The 21,309-nt window shown below is 43.1% G+C and overlaps 2 protein-coding genes and 1 long non-coding RNA gene across 7 annotated transcripts in view; 1 reads left to right on the forward strand and 2 right to left on the reverse strand.

Moving 5' to 3' along the window:
• The window catches only part of Trmo (tRNA methyltransferase O), a 22,838-nt gene continuing 1,529 nt past the window's right edge, over positions 1–21,309 (reverse strand). The window contains exons 1-5 of one of the 4 annotated variants that reach the window (XM_042695046.1): positions 13,287–13,390; positions 10,093–10,267; positions 6,415–6,572; positions 3,684–4,346; positions 1–524 (exon numbers count right to left, since the gene is read on the reverse strand). In XM_042695046.1, the coding sequence (XP_042550980.1) occupies positions 271–524; positions 3,684–4,346; positions 6,415–6,572; positions 10,093–10,267; positions 13,287–13,365 (1,329 nt within the window). In that variant the 5' untranslated portion in view covers positions 13,366–13,390 and the 3' untranslated portion in view covers positions 1–270. Of the gene's footprint in view, positions 525–3,683; positions 4,347–6,414; positions 6,573–7,851; positions 7,949–10,092; positions 10,268–13,286; positions 13,391–21,309 lie in introns of those variants that run through there. The other 3 variants (XM_042695060.1, XM_042695068.1, XM_042695053.1) reach the window with 3 other exon arrangements.
• On the forward strand, positions 13,415–14,674 carry LOC122120867. Its single transcript, XR_006149806.1, has 2 exons — positions 13,415–13,469; positions 14,354–14,674. It is a non-coding gene; the product is annotated as an uncharacterized LOC122120867 (long non-coding RNA).
• Hemgn (hemogen) overlaps positions 20,719–21,309 on the reverse strand; it is a 12,842-nt gene continuing 12,251 nt past the window's right edge. For both annotated transcript variants that reach the window (XM_042695088.1, XM_042695080.1), the window contains exon 4: positions 20,719–20,855. In XM_042695088.1, coding sequence (XP_042551022.1) covers positions 20,749–20,855 — 107 coding nt within the window. In that variant the 3' untranslated portion in view covers positions 20,719–20,748. The remainder of the gene's footprint in view (positions 20,856–21,309) is intronic.

Here is a 21,309-nt window from a genome sequence, read left to right on the forward strand (position 1 = left end):
GACAGTTATCACTTTTTAATTCTTGTATATTAGCAAGTTAAAAAAATATATATATGGTGATTAGTTTCTTGTCTTAATTAAGTTTACTAAATACCTTTTTTCAAATAAATATTTTGAACAGTCTCAATCAATCAAAGCAGGAAGATGACTAAGTGTTGCATGGTTCTACAAAGTAAATACAAAGTAAATACATCATTAGCTTAAACAGGAAACCAGAAGTCATGTTCAAAGGTTGAAGAGGCTACTCCAAAGACATGAAGTCTCTTAAGATCACAAAGACACCAAGGACTCCTCAGGGTCAGTTATCTGAATGGGCTCAGAAGCTGGCTTGATCCTTAGAACCTCTGCAAAACCATCACCAAACCAGCAAGTAACATGTGCTGTGTCTACAGTAAAATAGAAAAGACGGTCCTGGCAGAACTTCCGCCGATACACAGACCGGGGATCAGCTGACAGCACGGCCTGGATGGTACACTTGGCTTCCTCTGCTGACTGAAAATATTTAAATGACTTTTTTCCAGCACCTGCAAAAAGAAGAACAGAAGTTGGTGATCAAAATCATGCATCTACTTTTTTTTTAACTACAGTGAATTTCAATATGAAATGTGCTGGCTCCCTTCACATCAATTAAAATGAACAGGTTTATGGGCTGAGAAGGTGGCTCAGTGGTAGAGTGCTTGCCTCTCATGCACAAGGCCCTGGGTTCAATTCCTCAGCACCACATAAACAGAAAAGGCTGGGAGTGGCACTATGGCTCAAGTGGTAGAGCGCTAGCTTTGAGCTGAAGAGCTGAGGAACAGTGCCCAGGCCCAGAGTTCAAGCCCCACAACTGACAAAAAAAAAAAAAGAACAGGATTTTAAAATCTCAGTCACTACAGAGAATGTTACCATTAACTGGTATTTACTGTTACAGATTGAACTCATGTAGCCTAGGTCTTTATGTCACTGAGTGAAACATCATGGTGGGATTTTTCAGTTAAGTATACAAAATAGGAGAAGGAAACTTTCATTTTCGATCCAAGTGCCATTTTCTCTACACCTATTATAGACTTCTATTTCGTTGTTTCTTTTTTCTCTGAACAGAGACATGGTATAGGAAACACATAACAGTGCCAGTATTCTCAAAAATCACACCTAGACGGGCTGGGAAAGTGGCTCAGTGGTAGAGCGCTTGCCTTGCATGCCTGAGGCCCTGGGTTTGATTCTTCAGCACCACATAAGCAAAAACAAAAAAGCTGGAAGTGGCACTGTGGCTCAAGTGGTAGAGTGCTAGCCTTGAGCTGAAGAGCTGAGGGACAGCGCCCAGGCCTAGAGTTCAGGCCCCACAACTGGACCCCCCCCCCAAAAAAAATCACACCTAGAACACTAGCCAGGGAGGGAATAGCAAAGGGCTGGATTGACAGCCTCAGGTTATACAAATCACTAAGGCTCTAAGGCATGAAAACTAGGGAGAGTTCAAAGACAAACATGAAAGCGCACTTGCTTAGCACGTATAAAACCTTGAGTCTCATAAAAAAAAAAAAAAAAAAAATGTAGCTGGGCACTAGTGGCTCAAACCTGTAATTCCAGCTACTCAGAAGGCTGAGATCTGAGGATCACAGTTCAAATCCACCTGGGCAGGAAAGTCTATGAGACTCTTATCTCCAATTAACCACCAAAAAGCCAGAAGTAGAGCTGTGACTCCAAGTGGCAGAGTGCTAATCTTGAGTACAAAAGTTCAGAGATGGCACCTAGACACTGAATTCAACCCCCAGGGCTGGCACACACACAAACAAAACAAATCAGGAAAAATCTACTGTTAAGGTTGGTTAAACTTTCCACTTCTCCCAAGGTAAAATTTCAAGCCCTTCCAATGGTCTATGAAGTCCCATGTGCCCTCATATTCTTCCTGTAGCCTCTCTGCCCCGGCTCCTTCCACTCTGCCCTTTCTCAGTCTGCTCTGTCTTGTGACCTTAGGTGCTATGCACCTCCACCCTGGTCTGGGCACCAGCTGCCCCTCAGCTGGCATGTCTTCCTCTGGACAGGCTGCCTCTTTCATCTCAGATTTTTGCTCACATGTGTCTCTTCTGAGCTACTCTGGACACCTACTTAAAACAACACCTTAACCTGGAGCCAGTGGCTCATGCCTGTAATCTTAGCTACTCAGGAGGCTGAGATCTGAGGATTGCAGTTCAAAGCCAGTTGAGCAGAAAAGTTCCCATTACAGTCTTACTTCCTAACCACTCAAAAACTGGAAGGAGCGCTGTGGCTCAAGTGGTAGAGCACTTGCCTTGAACACAAAGGAGCTCAAGGATAGTGTACAGGCCCTGAGTTCAAGATCCACAACCAACAAACAAAAAACAAAAACGAAAAAACATGCATCACCCAACCCTGCACACTATTCTTTTTCATTTTCCTATAGCCACCCTCACCTTCTCATATGAAGTCATGTTTTTGTATGTTTTGTACAATAGTGTGTTTTCTATGGTTTTAGCTTGTCTCTCTCCATCTTCATTACAATAGAAAATCCATGAAGCATGAAAGTAGGGATTTTTTTTTTTTTTGCCGGTCGTGGGGCTTGAATGGGCCTGACTGCTCTCCCTGCGCTCTTAGCTCAAGGCTAGCACTCTACCACTTGAGCTACAGCGCCACTTCCTATTTTTTTTTTAATCTATCTTCTTTACTTCTGTATCCTAAGAATAGTATCTAGTACCTAGAAGTTCAGTGAACAAATGTAGAATTAATGAATGTATATCCTGTTGTTGTTTAGTAGGATAGGCTCAGTATGTGGCATCCATTGACATGAAACTTGCAATCCTTCTGAGTAATCCAGCATTGGATTACAAGTGTGAGCCACTATCCCTGGCCCTTTTCCTCTTCACATAGCTATGTTAGCCCTCTGCTGAAAGGCAACACAAATAGCTTTCTGCCTTTTGGAAATCTGCCTACTCCTTAGCAACCAACTACTTCTTACTGGCATCACCATTCCCTCCCACTTCCTAATAGCTGCTCCCTTCATTCTAGTATTTGCTATGGCCTGGGGAAGCCAAATAACATGTGCTGAGAACCACATACTAAATGGACTCCACAAAAGGCCCAGTGGCCTCTCTCTTCTGCAGGAAAATACATGTTTGTTAGGCAAGTACTATGCTAAGAGACACTTCTTTTCCTGTGGGCTCCTCTATGCCAAAGGCTGAACTGTTGGCCTGCTGAGTGTTAGAATAAATCTTTCTTTAGTCATATAGTAAAGCAAACAAAAAATGAGTAACACAAAAAAAGGGGGAAAAAGATAAAGAAAGAAGAGAGAAGCGGGTAACAATGCTTGATAGGAAATGTACTCATAACCTTACTCATGTGACTGTAATCCTTCTGTACAGAATCTTTACAATAAAAAATATTTTTAAAAAAGAAAAAAGAGAGAGATACCTAAGTACAGAATAAGCACAACTCAGCTTCTGAATGCTGTCTGAAAGTCATCTTATGATAGAATTGCTTGAATACTAGAAATAACAAACATGGCTGAAATAAAGCTATAAATATAAATAAAGCTCACTTCTCAGGCTGGAGGTGCTACTCAGAGGTAGGGCTTGCCTGGCACGGTGAGACCCTGGGTTAGATCTCCAATACCACAACACAAAAACAAAATACCAACCAAAAATACCATCCCCTGTATCTGCCATTCAAATCTAGGAAACTGAAGATACCTGGTTCACCTCCTAGGCTGAGCTGTCCAAGATCCATCTCAGCATGAGGAGTAAACCGGACTTGCAGAGAGGCTGCAGGGGCCTCCTTCACCCAGGCAGGAACCTCGCTGTGGGATGCTCTGTCAGCTACCCAGGCAGGGCAGGAAGGAGTCACATGCTGTGTCTTCATGCTGCTTTCTTGCAGGATCAAGGCGCTTTCCATACTCCTTGGCCTCTTATCTATACCTTCCTCCAGAAGGGTCTTCTCCTGACCTGGTGGGCCAAACTGTTCTGCCACAGTCCGACCCTCACTACTTCTTGATTCCAAACCAAAATCCACAGCTATCTCTCTGTGTTCAGTCCAGGTTTGCTGGATTTTCGTTGTGCTGCTGTGTTTTGGGACATTTTCTTCTGGAGCTCCATCTTCAGGATGTCTATGTTTCTCATTAGTTATATGGGAGGGCTGGGGTCCATCAGACCCTGAGAGCTGTCGCTGGTCACAGCTATCAGTCTTGCCATAAGACTGGGACATAGTCCTTGGTTTAAGTCGGTTATTCTGTAGATTAAAATCCCCTAAGGGCTTCATCAAATGTTGTGGGGAGTCATAATCAGCTATGTAGGGTTTTATATCTAGCACAGGTGTGCCATCTATCATGTCAATGCCAGACAGGTATATAGCTCCACCTGGAAGGTGAAAAAAAAATCATCTTACAAGCATTCACAGTAAAGAACAGTGCCATGAATAAGAGAATAGAATGATAAGCCGGGCACTGGTGGCTCATACCTATAATCCTAGCTACTTAGGAGGCTGAGGTCTGAGGATTGTGGTTCAAAGCCAGCCCGGGCAGGAAAGTCCATGAGACTCTATCTCCAATTAACCACCAGAAAACCAGAAGTGGCGTTGTAGCTCAAGTGGTAGAGCACTGTCTTTGAGCTTGAAGAACTCAGGGACAGCGTCCAGGCCCAGAGTTCAAGCCCCATGACCAACCAAAAAAAAAAAAAAAACCCAGAATAGAATGATACTCCAACTCAGTCCACTCACATTTCTCTCTACATATACTGTCAACATCTGTTTCCCTTTTTACCTGGAAACCCAGCCTCTACTTTACCTGACAAAACCCTACTTGTTTTTTGAGACTCTCACAAGATCTCTCTTCTTCAAGTCTTTCTGGCTCTCCCAAACACAAGCATTCCTTCTGGGTGCCTCACAGTGGACCCTGTCATAAACTGCTACTACATCCCCTTTTGCAATGGCCTGCCTGTATGTAGACAGCAAGCAGGCCCTGAGCATAGATGGAGTGGACTTTGTATCACTGGTATTTCTGACTGTTCTAGGCAAATGATAGTCTTTAGTACATTGCTGAGAGACCAAGAAAGGTTTCCACTGGGGCAAACATACTCTCATTGCTAGCTGGATCCCCATCCCCTGCTGCTCTTGCCCTGAGTATTCCCTCCTCCAGTGCAATTTGATTCTAGCCAATAGACCATGAAAAAAGAGTTGTGACAAACTTCAGGGATTATGTCCTCATGTAAGACTACTACAATCTAATAGTCTCATTTGAGAGGTTCTACCTGCACCGATGTAGTAAGGAGGCCTGCCAGAAAGGCCTACATGGGCAATGATCTGCTAGCTACCTTCAGAAACTAAAGGGGGCCTCTAGCCAACAACAAAAGCAAAAAAGGCTTTGGGGCCAGATGCTGGTGGCTTATGCCTATAGTCCTAGCTACTCAGGAGGCTGAGATCTGAGAATCAAGATTTAAAGCTAACTCTGGCAGGAAAGTCCATGAGACCCTTATTGCCAATTAACCACCAAAAAGCCAAAAGCAGAGCTGTGGCTCAAGTGGTAGGGCTGGGCATGTGGCTTGGTGGTAGAGTGCTTGCCTAGCATGCATTAAGCTTGGTTTGATTCCTTAGTACCACATAAATAGAAAAGGCTGGAAATGGCACTGTGGCTCAAGTGGTAGAGTGCTAGCCTTGAGCACAAAGTTCAGGAACAGTGGCCAGGTCCTGAGACCAAGCCATAGGACTGGCAAAAATAAATAAAGTCAAGTGGTAGAGCACTAGCCTTGAGAAAAAGTAACCATAGTAGAGAAGTGGTCAGGCTCTGAGTTCAAACCCCAGGACCAGCATGTACACGCACGCACGCACGCACGCACGCACACACGCACGCACGCGCACGCACGCACGCACGCACACACACACACGCACACACACACGCACACACACACACACACGTAGGGCATAGGGCACAGCTCAGATAGTAGAGATACTGCCCAGCAAGCACAGGCCCTAAGTTGAAAGCCTAGTACCACCAAAAAAAAAATTAAAAACAACTTAATGGTTTAATCATTTTTGACACTGGAATGATAAAAACAAAACTCCAAGCTGGGTGCTGATGGCTCATGCCTGTAATCCTAGCTACTCAGAAGGCTGAGATCTGAGGATCACAGTTCAAAGCCAGCCAGGGCAGGAAAGTCCGTGAGACTATTATCTCTAATTAACTACCAGAAAACTGGAAGTGGCACTGTAGCTTAAGTGGCAGAGTGCTCACCTCGAGCTGAAGAGCGCAGGGATAGCAACCAGGCCTAGAGTTCAAAGCCCACAACTGACAAAAAGAAAGAAAATCATAATGTCTTCAAGTTAACAACTGTGGTATATTTCCCACTGGTGTTTGTTTAAACAGCAGCTAGCTCTGAAAATGTGATGATTTCATAAGACTTCTGGGGTAAAAGCAGAAATGAAGTGGGTTACCTTCCACCTTTTCCAGCTTGGCCAGGGTCAGTCCTATTGCATTTGGACGATGTGGGCTCCGTGTTGAAAACACCCCAGTCTTTGCACCGTTCAGCCTGGGGGGCTGCACCTTTGCCTTGTAGCTCAAGTGACCATTTTTGTGAAAAACAAACAAAATCCTATTGAAAATAAATGAAACCACTGATTAAGAGCACAAATTATTTGATTATGATCTGAGGGGGGTAATGAAAACAGAAAGGTTTTAAATGCAACTCATCAGTCAGGAAGAAAATAACACCATTCTTCTTCCTTGAAGGAAGACAGTCATCTCTACATCCTTTGTGCCTTGCACAATAACTGGCATACAGTGGGAACTGAAGAGACATGTCATACACCTGAAGAAATAGGACTTCCTATGGGCCTGATGCTTATCAAGCAGTTTGCTAGACATTTCATGTAATCTTAACATTCACTGTAAGAATGAAGAAACTGCAGCTTATACATCTTAAATAACTAACGAGGGTACAATGGTACATGCTGATAATCTTAGCACTCAGGTGGCTAAGAGCACTTTCGTCTGTGATAAACTTGGACTACATGGTAAGATCCTATCTCAAAAAGAAAAAAAAACTTGGGGCTGGGAAGGTGGCACAGTGGTAGAGTGCTTGCCTTGCATGCATGAGGCCCTGGGTTCGATTCCCCAGCACCACATAAGCAAAAAGAAAAAAGCCAGAAGTGGCACTGTGGCTCAAGTGTTAGAGAGCTAGCCTTGAGCTGAAGAGCTGAGGGACAGCGCCCAGGCCCAGAGTTCAGGCCCCACGACTGGAACCACCCCCCCTAAAAAAAAAAGATGTCAGCCTAAGAGAAAAATATTTGCTACATACAGTAAATGAATTAGTACATGTGGTATACAAATGACTTCTACAGGGGGGTGGGGAAGGAATGGGGGGGGGAGGAGGCTGGGAAGGGAGGAAAAGGGTAAACAAAGGAGGAGGCTGCAATGCTTGGTAAGAAATGTATGCATTATCTTGCCCATGTAATTGTAACCCCTCTGTACAGTATGTTCACAAATAAAATAAAATTTAAAAAACAAAAAAACAAATGACTTCTACATAAAGGACAACCCAATACAGGACACTAAGCAAAGAACATGCGTGAATAGGCAATTCATAAAGGAATTCTAAACAGCTAGCACACCTATGAAAAAATATTGAACCTAATAATTAAGAGATTAAACTGAAAAACAAAATATTATTTCCCCCATCAGGCAAAAATATTAAATGCCAATGATATACTGTGTTGGGGAGCATGCAGAGAAAAGATCTTTGCATACACTGTTGAAGTATACATTGGTTAATTTTACAGGGCAGTTTAGCAGTAACTCTCCAAAATTATAAATATTTACACCCTTCCTTTGGCCCAATACAACCACTTCTAATATTCTATTGATAAAAATACCTCATTTATGGAGACAAAGGGGTTGGTCACAGTCTTCTCATAATCTCCAAATACTCTCCAGTGACAAGGGTGTGGTCAAATTATGGTAACATCCATACTTTGCAATAACAGACAGTGATTAAAGCAAAAATAGGTTAACTCTGGCTAGGCACTGGTGGTGACTCACACTTGTAATCCTAGCTACTCGGGAGGCTGAACTTTGAGGATATCAGTTTGAAGCCAGCCCAAGCAGGAAAGTCCATGAGACTCTTATCTCCAATTAACCACCAAAAAAGCTGGAAGTGAGATATGGCTCAAGTGGTAGTACTGGCCTGGAGCAATAAAGCTCAAAGGACAGCACCCAGGTCATATATAATGCCACAAAGGTTCTCTGAGATACATATGTTAATAAAATATGTTCCAGGGGCTGGGAAGGTGGCTCAGTGGTAAGAATGCTTGCTTTGCATGCATGAGGCCCTGGATTCGATTCCTCAGCACCACATAAGCAGAAAAAGCCGGAAGTGGCACTGTGTCTCAAGTGGTAGAACACTAACCTTGAGCTGGAGCCCAGACCCAGAGTTCAGGCCCCACGACCGACAAAAAAAAAAAAAAAAAGAAAGAAAATATGTTCCATTTTAAAATCACGTATTCACTCTAAACATATTTACAGCTCTACATTTATTAAAAGGGAAAAAAAGAGCCAGGCACTGATGGTTCATGCCTGTATTCCTAGCTACTCAGGAGGCTGAGATCTGAGCACTGAGTTAGAAGCCAGGCTGGGAAGTGGCCCTGTAGCTCAAGTGGTAGAGCGCTCGCCTTGAGCTGAAGAGCTGAGGGACAGCGCCCAAGCCCAGAGTTCAAGCCCCACGACCGACAAAAAAAAAACAAAACCCTGAAATATAAGCCGGGTGCTGGTAGCTCACGCCTGTAATCCTAGCTACTCAGGAGGCTGAGATCTGAGGATCGTGGTTCAAAGCCAGCCCGGGCAGGAGAGACCGTGAGACTCCTATCTCCAATAACAACCAGAAAAACCGGAAGTGGCGCTATAGCTCAAGTGGTAGAGCACTTGCCTTGAGCTGAAGAGCTGAGGGACAGTGCCCAGGCCCAGAGTTCAAGCCTCACGGCCGACCAAAAAAAAAAAAAGAAGCCAGGCTGGGCAGGAAAATCCATGAGACTCTTATCTCCAATTAACCACCAGAAAACTGGAAGTGGAGCTGTGGCTCAAAGTGGTAGTGCACTAGCCTTGTGTGTAAAAGCTCAGGAACAATGCCCAGGCCCTGAGTTCATGTCCCATGAGTAACAAAAAAGAAAGAAAAAAGGAAAAAAGATAAAAGGTCAAGTATGATGGGAACTACCCCAAACAGGTAATAATGATCATCTTTGCAGAATCCTGTGGGGAAGAGTGAGAGAAAGCAAATAGGAAGGGTAAGGAGAAAAAAAGGCTATTTCTGAATACCCTTTTTTTAAAAATCAACAATGCTTTTCATTTAGGTAATTTAACCAAGATTATATAAAAACTAGATCATAACACTCATGGGTTTTTGTTTTACTTTGTGCTCAAATTAAGATGAAGACTATTTCAGAATTAACACTTCATTTTAGGTCTCCACCAGTAAAATAAGACAAATTTAGACTGCAAATGTTAGAGAGAACTGCAAATAACACAAGTAATATCCAGATTTCTAAGATTTTTGTCTTTTGGGAAGAGTATATCTTATTCTATAAAAGGTCGGATAGTAATTTGAGGTCAGCAGGTTACTGCTGCAACTGTTCAATTATGCTGTTACAGCCAGGCTGCACAGTGGCAGCCAAATATGATGACAGACCATGGGCTTGGCTGTGAGACTTTCAAAACTAACTTACAAAAACAAGCAGAGGCTGGGCTGGGAAGTTGGCTCAGTGGTAGAGCGCTTGCCTTGCATGCCTGAGGCCCTGGGTTCGATTCCTCAGCACCACATAAGCAAAAAGAAAAAAGCCGAAGTGGCGCTGTGGCTCAAGTGGTAGAGTGCTAGCCTTGAGCTGAAGAGCTGAGGGACAGCACCCAGGCCCAGAGTTCAGGCCCCACGACCGGACCCAAAAAAAAAAAAAAAAAAACAAGCAGAGGGCGATACTTGGTCCACAGGCTATATATAGTATGCTAACTCTTGGTCAACATAATGGCCATGGGAAGAATCAAACACCTACAGCAGAAGGGACCCATCACAATTAGGGCCTCCAAAGATGCCCTGGAAGCAACTCTGGTATAACAATAACACAACTTACCAAACATGAGAAAACTGTTCTAGACCCATCAAGGAATGCTCAGGATTATTAAAGATGTTCTTTCTAATCCTCAGACAAGCCCGTGAATGACTACAAATGGATGGCTGCCTTGGGGTACCGTTTTTGGCAGAGAAACAGGATTCCAAGTAGCCTATTGGCTCAGTTAAAAGATTACCTAGAGAAGAAAATTAGATAAGAAATCATTAGTCAGCTGAGAATGTGGCTTAGTGGAAGAGTGCTTGCCTAGCATGCATGAAACCCTGGGTTCAATTCCTCAGTACCACATTCACAGAAAGAGCCAGAAGTGGTGCTGCGGCTCAAGTGGTAGAGTGCTAGCCTTGAGCAAAAGAAGCTCAAGGACAGTGCCCAGGGCTGGCAAAAAAAAAGAAAAGAAAAGAAAAAAAAAAAAGAAATCATGAGTCAAAGAGTCACATGAAGATATAAGAAAACATGATTCTCTGATTTCATAATTTTTAATCTACTAGCTAAAAATTACTGGTGACCAGGCATGGTGGTACATGCCTATAATGTCAGTACTTGAGTTGATGAGGCAGGAAGATGCAAAGTTAAAGGCCAGCTTAGGCTACACAGAGCATGTTCTACTGCAGACTGGGCTACATAATGAAACACTGTCTCAAAACATTTTTGTTGTTGGCGGTGGTGGTAGTGGTAATGTCTGAAATGGGAATCTTTTTTGTTTTTCCTGTGGCTGGTGTGGCTTGAACTCAGTGTATAGGTGCTGTCCCCAAGCACCCTTAAGGCTAGCGCTCTACCACTTTGAGCCATAGCTACACTTCTGTTTTTCTGATAGTTAATTGGAGATAAGAATTTCACGTATTTTTCTGCATGGGCTGGCTCTGAACCACAACCCTCCAATCTCAGCCTCCTGAGAAGCTAGGATTATGGCATGAGCCACCAGTGCTGGGCATAATGGGAATCTTTTTTTTTCCAGTCGTGGAGCCTGAACGCTGGGTCTGGGCACTGTCCCTTAGCTCTTCAGCTCAAGGCTAGTGCTCTACCAGTTGAGCCACAGCACCACTTCGGCCTTTTCTGCTTATGTGGTACAAAGGAATCGAACCCAGGGCCTTATGCATGTGAGGCAAGCACTGTACCACTGAGCCACCTTCCTAGTCCGGAGACGGGAATCTTGATATATTTCCCAGGCTGGCCTATAACTCCCAGGTTCAAGTGATCCTCCTGTCTTAGTTTCCCCAGTAGATGGGACTACAGGTATGAACCACCATACCTAGCCCATTTGGATTTACAGGTAACTTCATCCCTATATTTTACGAAAGCCTTACTGATTGAGTTCTTCAAAGAGTCAATATAAAGGCACTGTACAGTTGGGTACAGGTTATCTTAGCTGGTAGTAGTCTTACAGATAATCTGTAATCTTAGCTACTCAGGAGGCTGAAATCTAAGCTTTGAAGAAACCAGCCCAAGCATGAAAGTCCCCCTGAGACTCTTATCTCCAAATAACCACTCAAAAAAGTAAGTGGAGCTGTGGCTTAAGTGGTTGAGTACCAGCCTTGAGTAAAAAAGCAAGGGATACTGCTTAGGCCAAGTTCAAGCACCAGTACTAGCATGCTTTTTACTATTGATACTGTTGTTTTAATCTTCATCCTGTACCTATGAAACGGATATCTTAAACATCCTTTTTTTTTGGAAAGTGGTACTGGAGATGTGAACTCAGGGCTACTACTTGAGCCATGCTCAAGGGCTGAAGTGTGTGTGTGTGTGTTGTGTGTGTGTGTGTGTGACCTGTGGCTTGAAGTCAGGGCTTGGGTGCTGTCCCTGACCTTTCTGCTCAAAGCTACAACTCCACTTCTGACTTTTTGGTGGTTAACTGAAGAGTCTCATGGATTTTCCTTCCTGGGCTGACCTCAAACTGTGATCCTCAGGTCTCAACTACTGAGTAGCTAGGATTACGGGTGTCCAGCACCAGCTCAAATTCTTTTTCTAATGAGCACTTTGACCAAGTAATGAAAACTTAAAGAAAATTTAAATTTAACAATTGGAACATAAGACCTCAGTTTCATGAAGTTACTTTTTTTTGGGGGGCAGGGGGTTGCGGGGCTTGAACTCCGGGCCTCGGCGGTTGCCCTCAACTCTTCAGCTCAAGGCTAGCGCTGTACCACTTGGACCACAGTGCCACTTTCAGTTTTCTGGTGGTTTCTCATGGACTTTCCTGCTTGGGCAGGCTTTGAACCCCAATCATCAGATCTTAGCCTCCTGAGTAGCTAGGATTACAGGCGTGAGCCACGGGTGCCCAAGTATGAATTTACATTTAAAACAAGCAAAACTGCCAATATCTGACATGTCCAATAATGGAACTGTTTACACAGGAGCACATCTCCAAAACAAAATACAAACCTTTCTAATGAAAGCTCCCATGGAAAAACTATGTGGACACTGAGATCTTAAAAACGTTATAAAACAGTGGAGTCTTCACTTTTCCCACAAATATGGACGTTAGACAACCAAGGTACACAGTGGATTTGGCCGGCTGTTTTCATTCTCTTCCTCTGGTTTCTAAAATACGTTCTACTCTCTATAAAGAGAGGTAAGTAAAGAGGGACAAACATGCCTATATTCCAGTCCCTCCGCTTTCCTTCTTCCTTTCTCCCTTCCTAGCCGCTCTTCCAGGGCACTTACTAATTCCTAATCGGCATGACTCCCGTTCGATCTCCCTGGAGCAGACCAACTACCTCACTAGATCAGTCTCTGCACATTTTCTCACGCATTATTACACTTATGCTGGGATCAATGAAAGTGACATCCATTCCACTTCTCTCTTTTTACAGTCCTCTTTGCGCGTCCCTGGAAGGACGTAAGAAGGTGGAACGTTGCATGAGCTCAAGAACGGGAAGCACATTCGGGGGGCTCTTAGTAGCAGGGAGAGCTCCCCAGGAAGAAAAGCAGGCTGCAGGGGCGGCAGGGCCCAAGCCCCGCCGCTCCTACACATACCCGCCCTCCTCCCCGCCGCCAGAATCCCACGTGCCCCGTTACGTCATGCTCTCAGGGTCAGATGGTCACGTGGTCCTCGGCCCACGTGACCCTCCCGCCCCCACCCCCTCAGCTAACTAGGACTCTTGATCTGCGTTAGGCCCAGCTCTCACATTGTACATCCCTCTCGGCCGGGTTTAGGTCTTTCCTGATTACGGCCCCGGCACCGTCAGATTCCTACATGTTACCTGTCTCCAAGGCGGGCTTCGCGCACCCACATGGGGTCGCTGTGGGCCGAGGTCCCAACCCCTCCTCCAAGCCGCGCATGTCTGGGAGTCCGTGAGAAGCCCCGGCCGCTCACGCAGACTTCCGCTTCCGCCCCCTAGAACTGGCGCCTGCGCGGTAGCTGCGCCATGGCGCGGACCCGGAAGGTACGTCCGCGGAAGCGGCGCCGCGCGGGCCGCGGGGAGGCCTTAGCTAGGCGCTGGGGCTTTGTGTGAGTTGGGATCCCCGCCCCGGTGTCCGTGTCGGCCCGGTCACCCTCCGCTGGGGTGGTTCCCTCTCTGAGCGCTCGGAGTTTTCCTGCGCTTTCCAAGAGGAGTGGACGCAGGACGAGTCACACGCGTGGATGTCTATTTGTGACCAGCGGCCTGTAGGCCCACGGAGGATCCCGACCCTGTGTGTGTGTGCCGGTCCTGGGCCTGAGTGCTGTTGCTGAGCGTTTTCTTTTTCTCAAGGCTACTGCTTTGACCCACAGATTACTTCCGGTTTTTTGATAGTTCATGAAGAGATAAGTCTCCTGGACTTTCCTGTCCAGGCTGGCTTCCAACTGTGATCCTCAGATCTCAAGTCACTTAAGTAGCTAGGGTTACGGGCCTGAGCCACCAGTGCCCGGCTATGACCCTCCCCCCCCCCCTTTTTTGGAATAAAGGCTGTGTATATTGTCATAGAACAAAAGAACTTGGATGTTAAATATCCAAAGTTCTCCTTGGAAGAGACTATACTCAATATTCTCCACTTTTTGTATAATAAAATATTATTTCTCAGGAAAGAATCCCAGGTAAATCACTCAGATTAATAGCTGTACAAGGGAGCTCCACTCTTGGCCGCGGGGTCGGGGGCCTGGAGGGGTGTCCATGAATGGAAAGTACTTGTGGCCTAAGCCTCACTGGAACTGACGTTAACATGAAGTTTATTAATGAGTATAGCATGTGGATAAAATCATTATCATTGTTAATGAACACCTTTTTAAAAGTATGGGCCAACAATCTTTTTTTTTTCTTTTCTCCTGTCCTATGACAACTGGAAAAACAAGTTTGAGAATCTGGGCACTTTTGCACAGGGTCACAACTGGACGGAAATAGCTGCACTTGTCACTAGAAGGCGCTATTGCTAAACGTGGTAGTCACTTCGTGGAAAGCAGAAGAGGTATTTGTCCTCCCGGAAGGCATGGTAAACGTTTGGTAATTACACCAAATGCACGTAATGGCAACTGTGACATGCTGAAGCTCAAAAGGCGTACTTGAAGACACCAATGAAACAGTTTGCAATCTTTCTGAAAGGCAAAGATTCTCTGAAAACTAATAATATGTGCAGTACTTTTTGTTTTCTATAAAGTTTTTGCGGTTTTATCTGATTTTTCTAGCTTTTTTGTACTTTTTTTATTGTAAAAATGTTGTACAGAGGGATTACAGTTACATGAGCATGTAACATGAGTTACATTTCCTATAGAGCATTGTTGCCTCCTCCTTTGTTTTTCCCCTACCATCCTTTCGCTCCCACCTCCATAACTACTCCCCACCTCCAACTTGTAAAGTTAGTTTTCAGCATACTGTCTTGTACATTTCATTGTTACAATGGGTCATCCTGTATCCCTATTTCTTTTTTTTTTCATTTTATTTTTTTGTTTTTTTTTTATTTTTCTTGGGTTTTTATGTGTGTTTGTGTATCCTTATTTAAACATTTTGTTTTTTTTTTCCCTTCCCCTCCCCAAATTAGAGAAGTGTATATACAAGATGCAGGGCATCGGAATCAAATACAGTGAAAACAGGGATTATACCGTGGGGGAGGAACATGCAAACAAAAAAAAAAAATTACATAGTACATTATAAATACGTTAGAAACAACAGCAAGAAAAAAAAAATTGTGTCCCTATCTTGGGGTTCATTTTACTTAACATCATCTTACCTGGTCATATGTACATAGCTTTTGATCTTTTCTGCTTGTCCTAGACATATACTAGTTATTGCAAATAAGGAAAACCATGGGACCTATGTTTCTTTAGGCCTGGTTTACTTCACTTAATATAATTTTTTCCAAGTCTTTCCATTTCCTAACAAATGGGGCGATGCCATTCTTTCTGATGGAGGCATAGAATCCATTATATATATATGTATATGTATATATATATATATATATATATATATATATATATATATATCACATTTTCTTGATCCATTCATCTACTGATGGGCATCTGGGGTGGTTTCATATCTTAGCAATGGTAAATAATGCTGCAATAAACATAGTTGTGTTGGTGGCTGTTAGATTTTTAAAAAGAGGTAGCCGAGTAAGAACAGCACCACGCACGTGGTATTCAGGTAAGGGGTAGGTTTATTGATCGTTCTGGCTGCCACCAGGCCATGTTAGCCCTCCACTCGGCTGGGACAGGCCTGGGAAAGAGAGCTAGGAAAGAGCAAGTCTGGGCCTGGGCGAGGCCTTATCTAGGGTATGGGCAGAGAAAGGCGTGGCCACATCAAATTCAGATGTGACCTCAGCAGATGCAGGTGTGACCTCTTCCAGGTGTGCCAGTTGCCTAGGTAATGCAGGTACTGGGTGGAGACTTTGCTGCAAGGAGGGTGGAGTCTGCTCGAGTCTGCTCGCCATCCAGGAGTAGACCTTACAGTGGCCTTAATATGGTCTTGTGATCATTTGGGTAAATGCCCAAAAGTGGGATTGCTAGGTCATAGGGGAGCTCTGTGGAGTCTTTTGAGAGACCTCCATACTGCTTTCCAAAGTGGTTGAACAATTTTACACTCCCAATAACAATGCAGTAGGGTTCCCTTCTGACCACATCCCCTCCAGCATCTATTGTTATAAGATTTCTTGATTATAGCCATTCTAACTGGATTGAGGTGGAATCTCAATGTTGTTTTGAGTTGCATTTCTTTTATGGCTAGAGAAATTAAGCATTTCTTCATGTGTCTATTTGCCATTCTTATTTCCTCTTCAGAGTAGTTTCTCTTTAAGTCTTTAGCCCACTTATTTATCTGCAGTTGTTTCTTTGAGGATTTGTTGTTGGGGGATTTAATTTTTTTTTGGGGGGGGGGTCTGGTCATGGGGCCTGAACTCTGGGCTTGGGCGCTGTCCCTTAGCTCGTCAGCTCAAGGCTAGCACTCTACCACTTGAGCCACAGCGCTACTTCCTGCTTTTTTCTTTTTGCTTATGTGGTGCTCAGGAATCGAATCCAGGGCTTCATGCATGCAAGGCAAGCGCTCTACCACTGAGCCACCTTCCCAGCCCGGGGATTTAATTTTTTGAGTTCCAAGTATATTTTAGATATGAGACCCTTGTCCATTGTATGGCTAGTGAAGATCTTCTTGACGGACCCTTAGCAATTTTTCTTTTTTTTTTTTTTTTGGGGGGGGGGAGGGGTCTGGTCGTGGGGCCTGAACTCTGGGCCTGGGCACTGTCCCTCAGCTCTTCAGCTCAAGGCTAGCACTCTACCACTTGAGCCACAGCGCCACTTCCGGCTTTTTTCTTTTTGCTTATGTGGTGCTAAGGAATTGAACCCAGGGCCTCATGCATGCAAAGCAAGCACTCTACACTGAGCCACCTTCCCAGCCCTGACCCTTAACAAAGCTTATCAGAGAAAGAAGGGAACACACCCAAATAAACATACTCAGAGATGAGAATGCTTTTTCTAACTTTTAAAGGCTTAATTCCTTCTCTGCAGGTAGGACCTAGAATCTGCCTTAGAAAACCACCTAAATGGGGCTGGGAAGGTAGCTCAGTGGTAGAGTGCTTGCCTTGTATGCATGAGTCCCTAGGTTTGATTCCTCAGTACCACATAAGCAGACAAAGTCAGAAGTGATGCTGTGGCTCAAGTGGTAGAGTGCTAGCCTTGAGTCGAAGAGCTGTGGGATAGCCCTCAGGCCCAGAGTTCAGGCCCCACGGGAAAGAAAGAAAAAAAGAAAGCCAGCTAAATGACTGATACATGTGGCCTTGTATCAAGAAGCCTTTCTCAATAGAGTGAAGTGATTCAACCTCTCCTTTAGGTAATGACCATTTTGAAACTTAAGTTTGAACCTTCTCACACGTCATATAGTGCCATCAATTTTTTTAAAAACAACACTTGTACCTACTATGAGAGTGTTAACAATGCGGGGCTCAGATAGATTCTTGTAGAATTTTAACTCTATTAATTTCAAGGTTCTAAGCCAAGAAAAAAAAACAGAAAGAAAAAAGAATTTAAACAAGAATGGGAGGGGGGGCTGGGAAGATGGCTCAGTGGTAGAGTGCTTGCCTTGCATGCCTGAAGCCCTGGGTTCAATTCCTCAGCACCACATAAGCAAAATGAAAAGAGCCAGAAGTGGCGCTGTGGCTCAAGTGGTAGAGCGCTAGCCTTGAGCTGAAGAGCTGAAGGACAGTGCTCAGGCCCAGAGTTCAGACCCCACGACTGGACCCCCCCCCAAAAAAAAAAAATGGGAATGGTAGAGATGACAGAGGCCTAAAAGGTAGAAAGAACCACTTCTTCTAGTGCACTACACCCTTCTCCAGCTACTTGGTTTATTTTGCATGTTGGTACTCCTTGTACATAGTACATAGGCAAATCTTTCAGCATTTCTCTTCATACACTGCCATCAGAACTTGAGATTTTATTGATTCCCTTCTGTTGATCTACTTCGGCAGATAAAATTGAGACCAAAGTATCCCAACAATGAAGCATCATCATGAAAAGGCCCTGAGTACATCAGTTGTGACTTTTGGTGAGTGCCAGCCTCCCTGAGGCTTTTCCCACATCTGTGGGATGGGAGTGCTATTCATTGCCCAATCAGCTTGTGCCTATGAAGTATTATGTGTTGTGAATCATGGTTGTATAATGAATATCCCCTGAGGGGGAGTGTCTACAATAAAAAGAAGAGGGTAGAGCTGGGAAGGTGGCTTAGTGGTAAAAAAAAGAAAAAGAAGAGGGTAGCAAATAGGAAGGAAACAGCCTTGTAACTTCCTACTCTATTATTACTGGTTCTCAAACCAGTCAACTAGAACCATCTTGAAAGCTTTAAAAATGTGGTAAGGAAAATGTTGTGGTGCAAATCTATAATCTAGTACTTGGGAGGCTGAGGCAAGATTTTGAGGCTCTGTCTAACCAAAGTTAAATATGCCCTAATACAATGCCATATCCTATATCTTGAAGCAAGGATGGAACATTAGTAGAAAAATTGGTGAAGTATTCTAAAGTAAACTGGTGAAGTTAATGGGAATGTAATTATCTTCTTAGTTTTGACAAATGGACTACAGTTACGTAAGATGGAACATTAAATTGGTTGAAAGATACACAGAAACTTCTGTACTATCTTTACAACTTTTCTATACTTCAACATTTAATTTCCCAGAGATATTATTTAAAGCAATTAAAGGTGAATATAGCTTTGCTTAGATGCCCCACAACTAAGATGGGGAAATCAGAATCTCCAGAGGTTGAACTTGGGCACTTGTATATTTGAAGTCTTCCTTGGTGATTCTCATGTACCTGTACTACAGGGCTGAGAAAACCACTGCTCTCTTCCTTGAGTACCAGGGGATCTGGGATCCTGATTTGTTCTTTGATATACTCTAAGCTCCTAATACATAATCTATATGGAGCTTGTGTGTTGTGGCCTTGTTCAATGAACCTTTATTTGAAAGAAAATCTACTTTTTATAGTCTTTTGTAACAACAACCAAAGAAAGAACAGCAGCCACACAAAACACCTAGGAGGATGGATTTTCAGACATTTTCTGACCCACCTAGAATAGCTTCAATTCTGACCCTAGTCTTTTGTCATTTTCAGTTCAACTTTGACCCTTTATCATCAGATGAATATTTCTAAAGTATAAAAACTGCTACCCCATTGTTCAAAAGTCTCATCTACTTTCCAGATTCCGAATGAGTAATATACTTCTTAGGTCAGCAAAATTGTCTATACTACAATAACAGATTCACTGACTAATGAAAGTTTTTTTTAGCATGCAGACCAACTATGGCATCTGGACTCTATTATAATCTTATGTAGTTATCTTAAACTCACATTTCTCTGGATCAGTGCAATGCTGCTGCTTACCTATGCAAATCCTTTCCATCTTTCCAGCAACAGGTGAGCACTTCCTGTTCAAATGGCTTCAGCCTTACTGTTTTCTTTGGGAATTAAAAAAAATTTTTTGGTTTTTATTATAAAGGTGATGTACAGAGGGATTATAGTTACTATTTTCTGTTGTATTGCCTTGGTGAGACTGGATGAAGCCCAGGCCTGTGTGCACAGAGGTATCCTAATTACTCAGCACTTACCATGACGCTGTCACACAGTTAAGCAGGTATAATTATTTAATGTATATTTTGCACAAGTACAATGTTTAAAAAATAAAAATAGGAAATAAAAAAGTCAATGACCAAAAAATGGTAAACAGCATTCATTATTCTAAAGAATCCAAACTAAGAATCATTCAAGTTATAAAGGGGGGGCAAATATGTTTAAATTATATAGTACACATGTATGGAAATATCACAATGAAACAATTACTTTGTACAATTAATATATTCTAGTACAAATAATTTGTTATAAAAAGAATTGTCCAAATTAAGAGGCACCTAAAGTCCCACTAAAGTTTTTATGCTATTATTATAGCAATAACTGAACAAAGTTTATAAGAAAACTGTATACTTCCAAAATTTTAAGTGTTTACCATCACTTATCTGCTCTTAAGAATTAATCAATTAAGCCAGATATGATGGCTGAAATCTGTAATTCCAATCACCCAAGAATCAAAGATTTGGAGAATCCATATTGGAACCCTGTCCAGGCCAAAAAAAAAAAAAAGAGAATTAATATCAATAAGTAAGCCAAGTATGGTGGCACATGCCTGTAATCCCAACTAGTCTGGAGGCCATAGGTAGGGAAATCCGGGTCTGAGAATGGCCCCGAGCAAAACACAAGGCCCTCCCTGAACAAATAACTAAATCATAAAAGAGCAGAGGCATGGCTCAAGTGGTAGATTACTTGCCTAGCAAATGCAAGACTCAAGTTCAAACCCCAATGCTGTAAGTGTGTGTATATATATATATATATATATATATCTTCCCTTTTCCTCTTTCTCCTCTCTTCCTTTTTAACTATCTTCTCCCATATTCATGCATATATATATATATATATATATATCTTCCCTTTTCCTCTTTCTCCTCTCTTCCTTTTTAACTATCTTCTCCCATATTCATGCATATATATATATATATATATATATATATATATATATATCCACACACACACACACACACATACACACACACACATTCTAGTGGAATATTATCTAAAAAATGTTAGTTCTCTCAGAGGTATGATTTATAAATGGGAAATAACATGAATAAAAATTGCCAAAGTCTATACGTTTTAAAACATCACACATAAAATATCAAGATACATATTTTGTTGGTCTACAACTTTATGATTGAGCATTGCTAAAACAAAACATAACTGTAGACGTCATTTTCTTGTCGAATCTCTTGAGGGGAATGTGGAATTGCTGATATTTCTGGTTCTTCCACTTTGGCTTTTTCCTTCACTTCTGGAAAATAAAATGAAATACAAGAATAGATTCAGTAAACTTTGGGACCATTTATTATCCACTTTGAGGGAAAAAAAACCTACCTCATACATGCACAAAAACTAATTTCAAATGGAGTAATTTTTTTGTCAGTCATGGGGCTTGAACTCTGGGCCTGGGCACTGTCCCACAGCTCTTCAGCTCAAGGCTAGTGCTCTACCACTTGAGCCACAGTGCCACTTCTGGCTTTTTCTGTTTATGTGGTGCTGAGGAATTGAACCCAGGGCCTCATGCATGCAAGGCAAACACACTACCACTGAGCCACCTTCCCAACCCTGGAGTAATTTTTTTTAAATTTGTCATCATGGGGCTTGAACTCAGGACCTGGGCACTGCCCCTGAGCTTTTTTGCTCAAGGTTAGCACTTTACCACTTGAGCTGTACAGCATCACTTCCGGTTTTCTGGTGGCTAATGG

The sequence above is a fragment of the Dipodomys spectabilis genome, unplaced genomic scaffold, assembly GCF_019054845.1.
Source record: "Dipodomys spectabilis isolate Male_0828 unplaced genomic scaffold, ASM1905484v1 ptg000006l, whole genome shotgun sequence".
NCBI classification, from domain to species: domain Eukaryota; kingdom Metazoa; phylum Chordata; class Mammalia; order Rodentia; family Heteromyidae; genus Dipodomys; species Dipodomys spectabilis.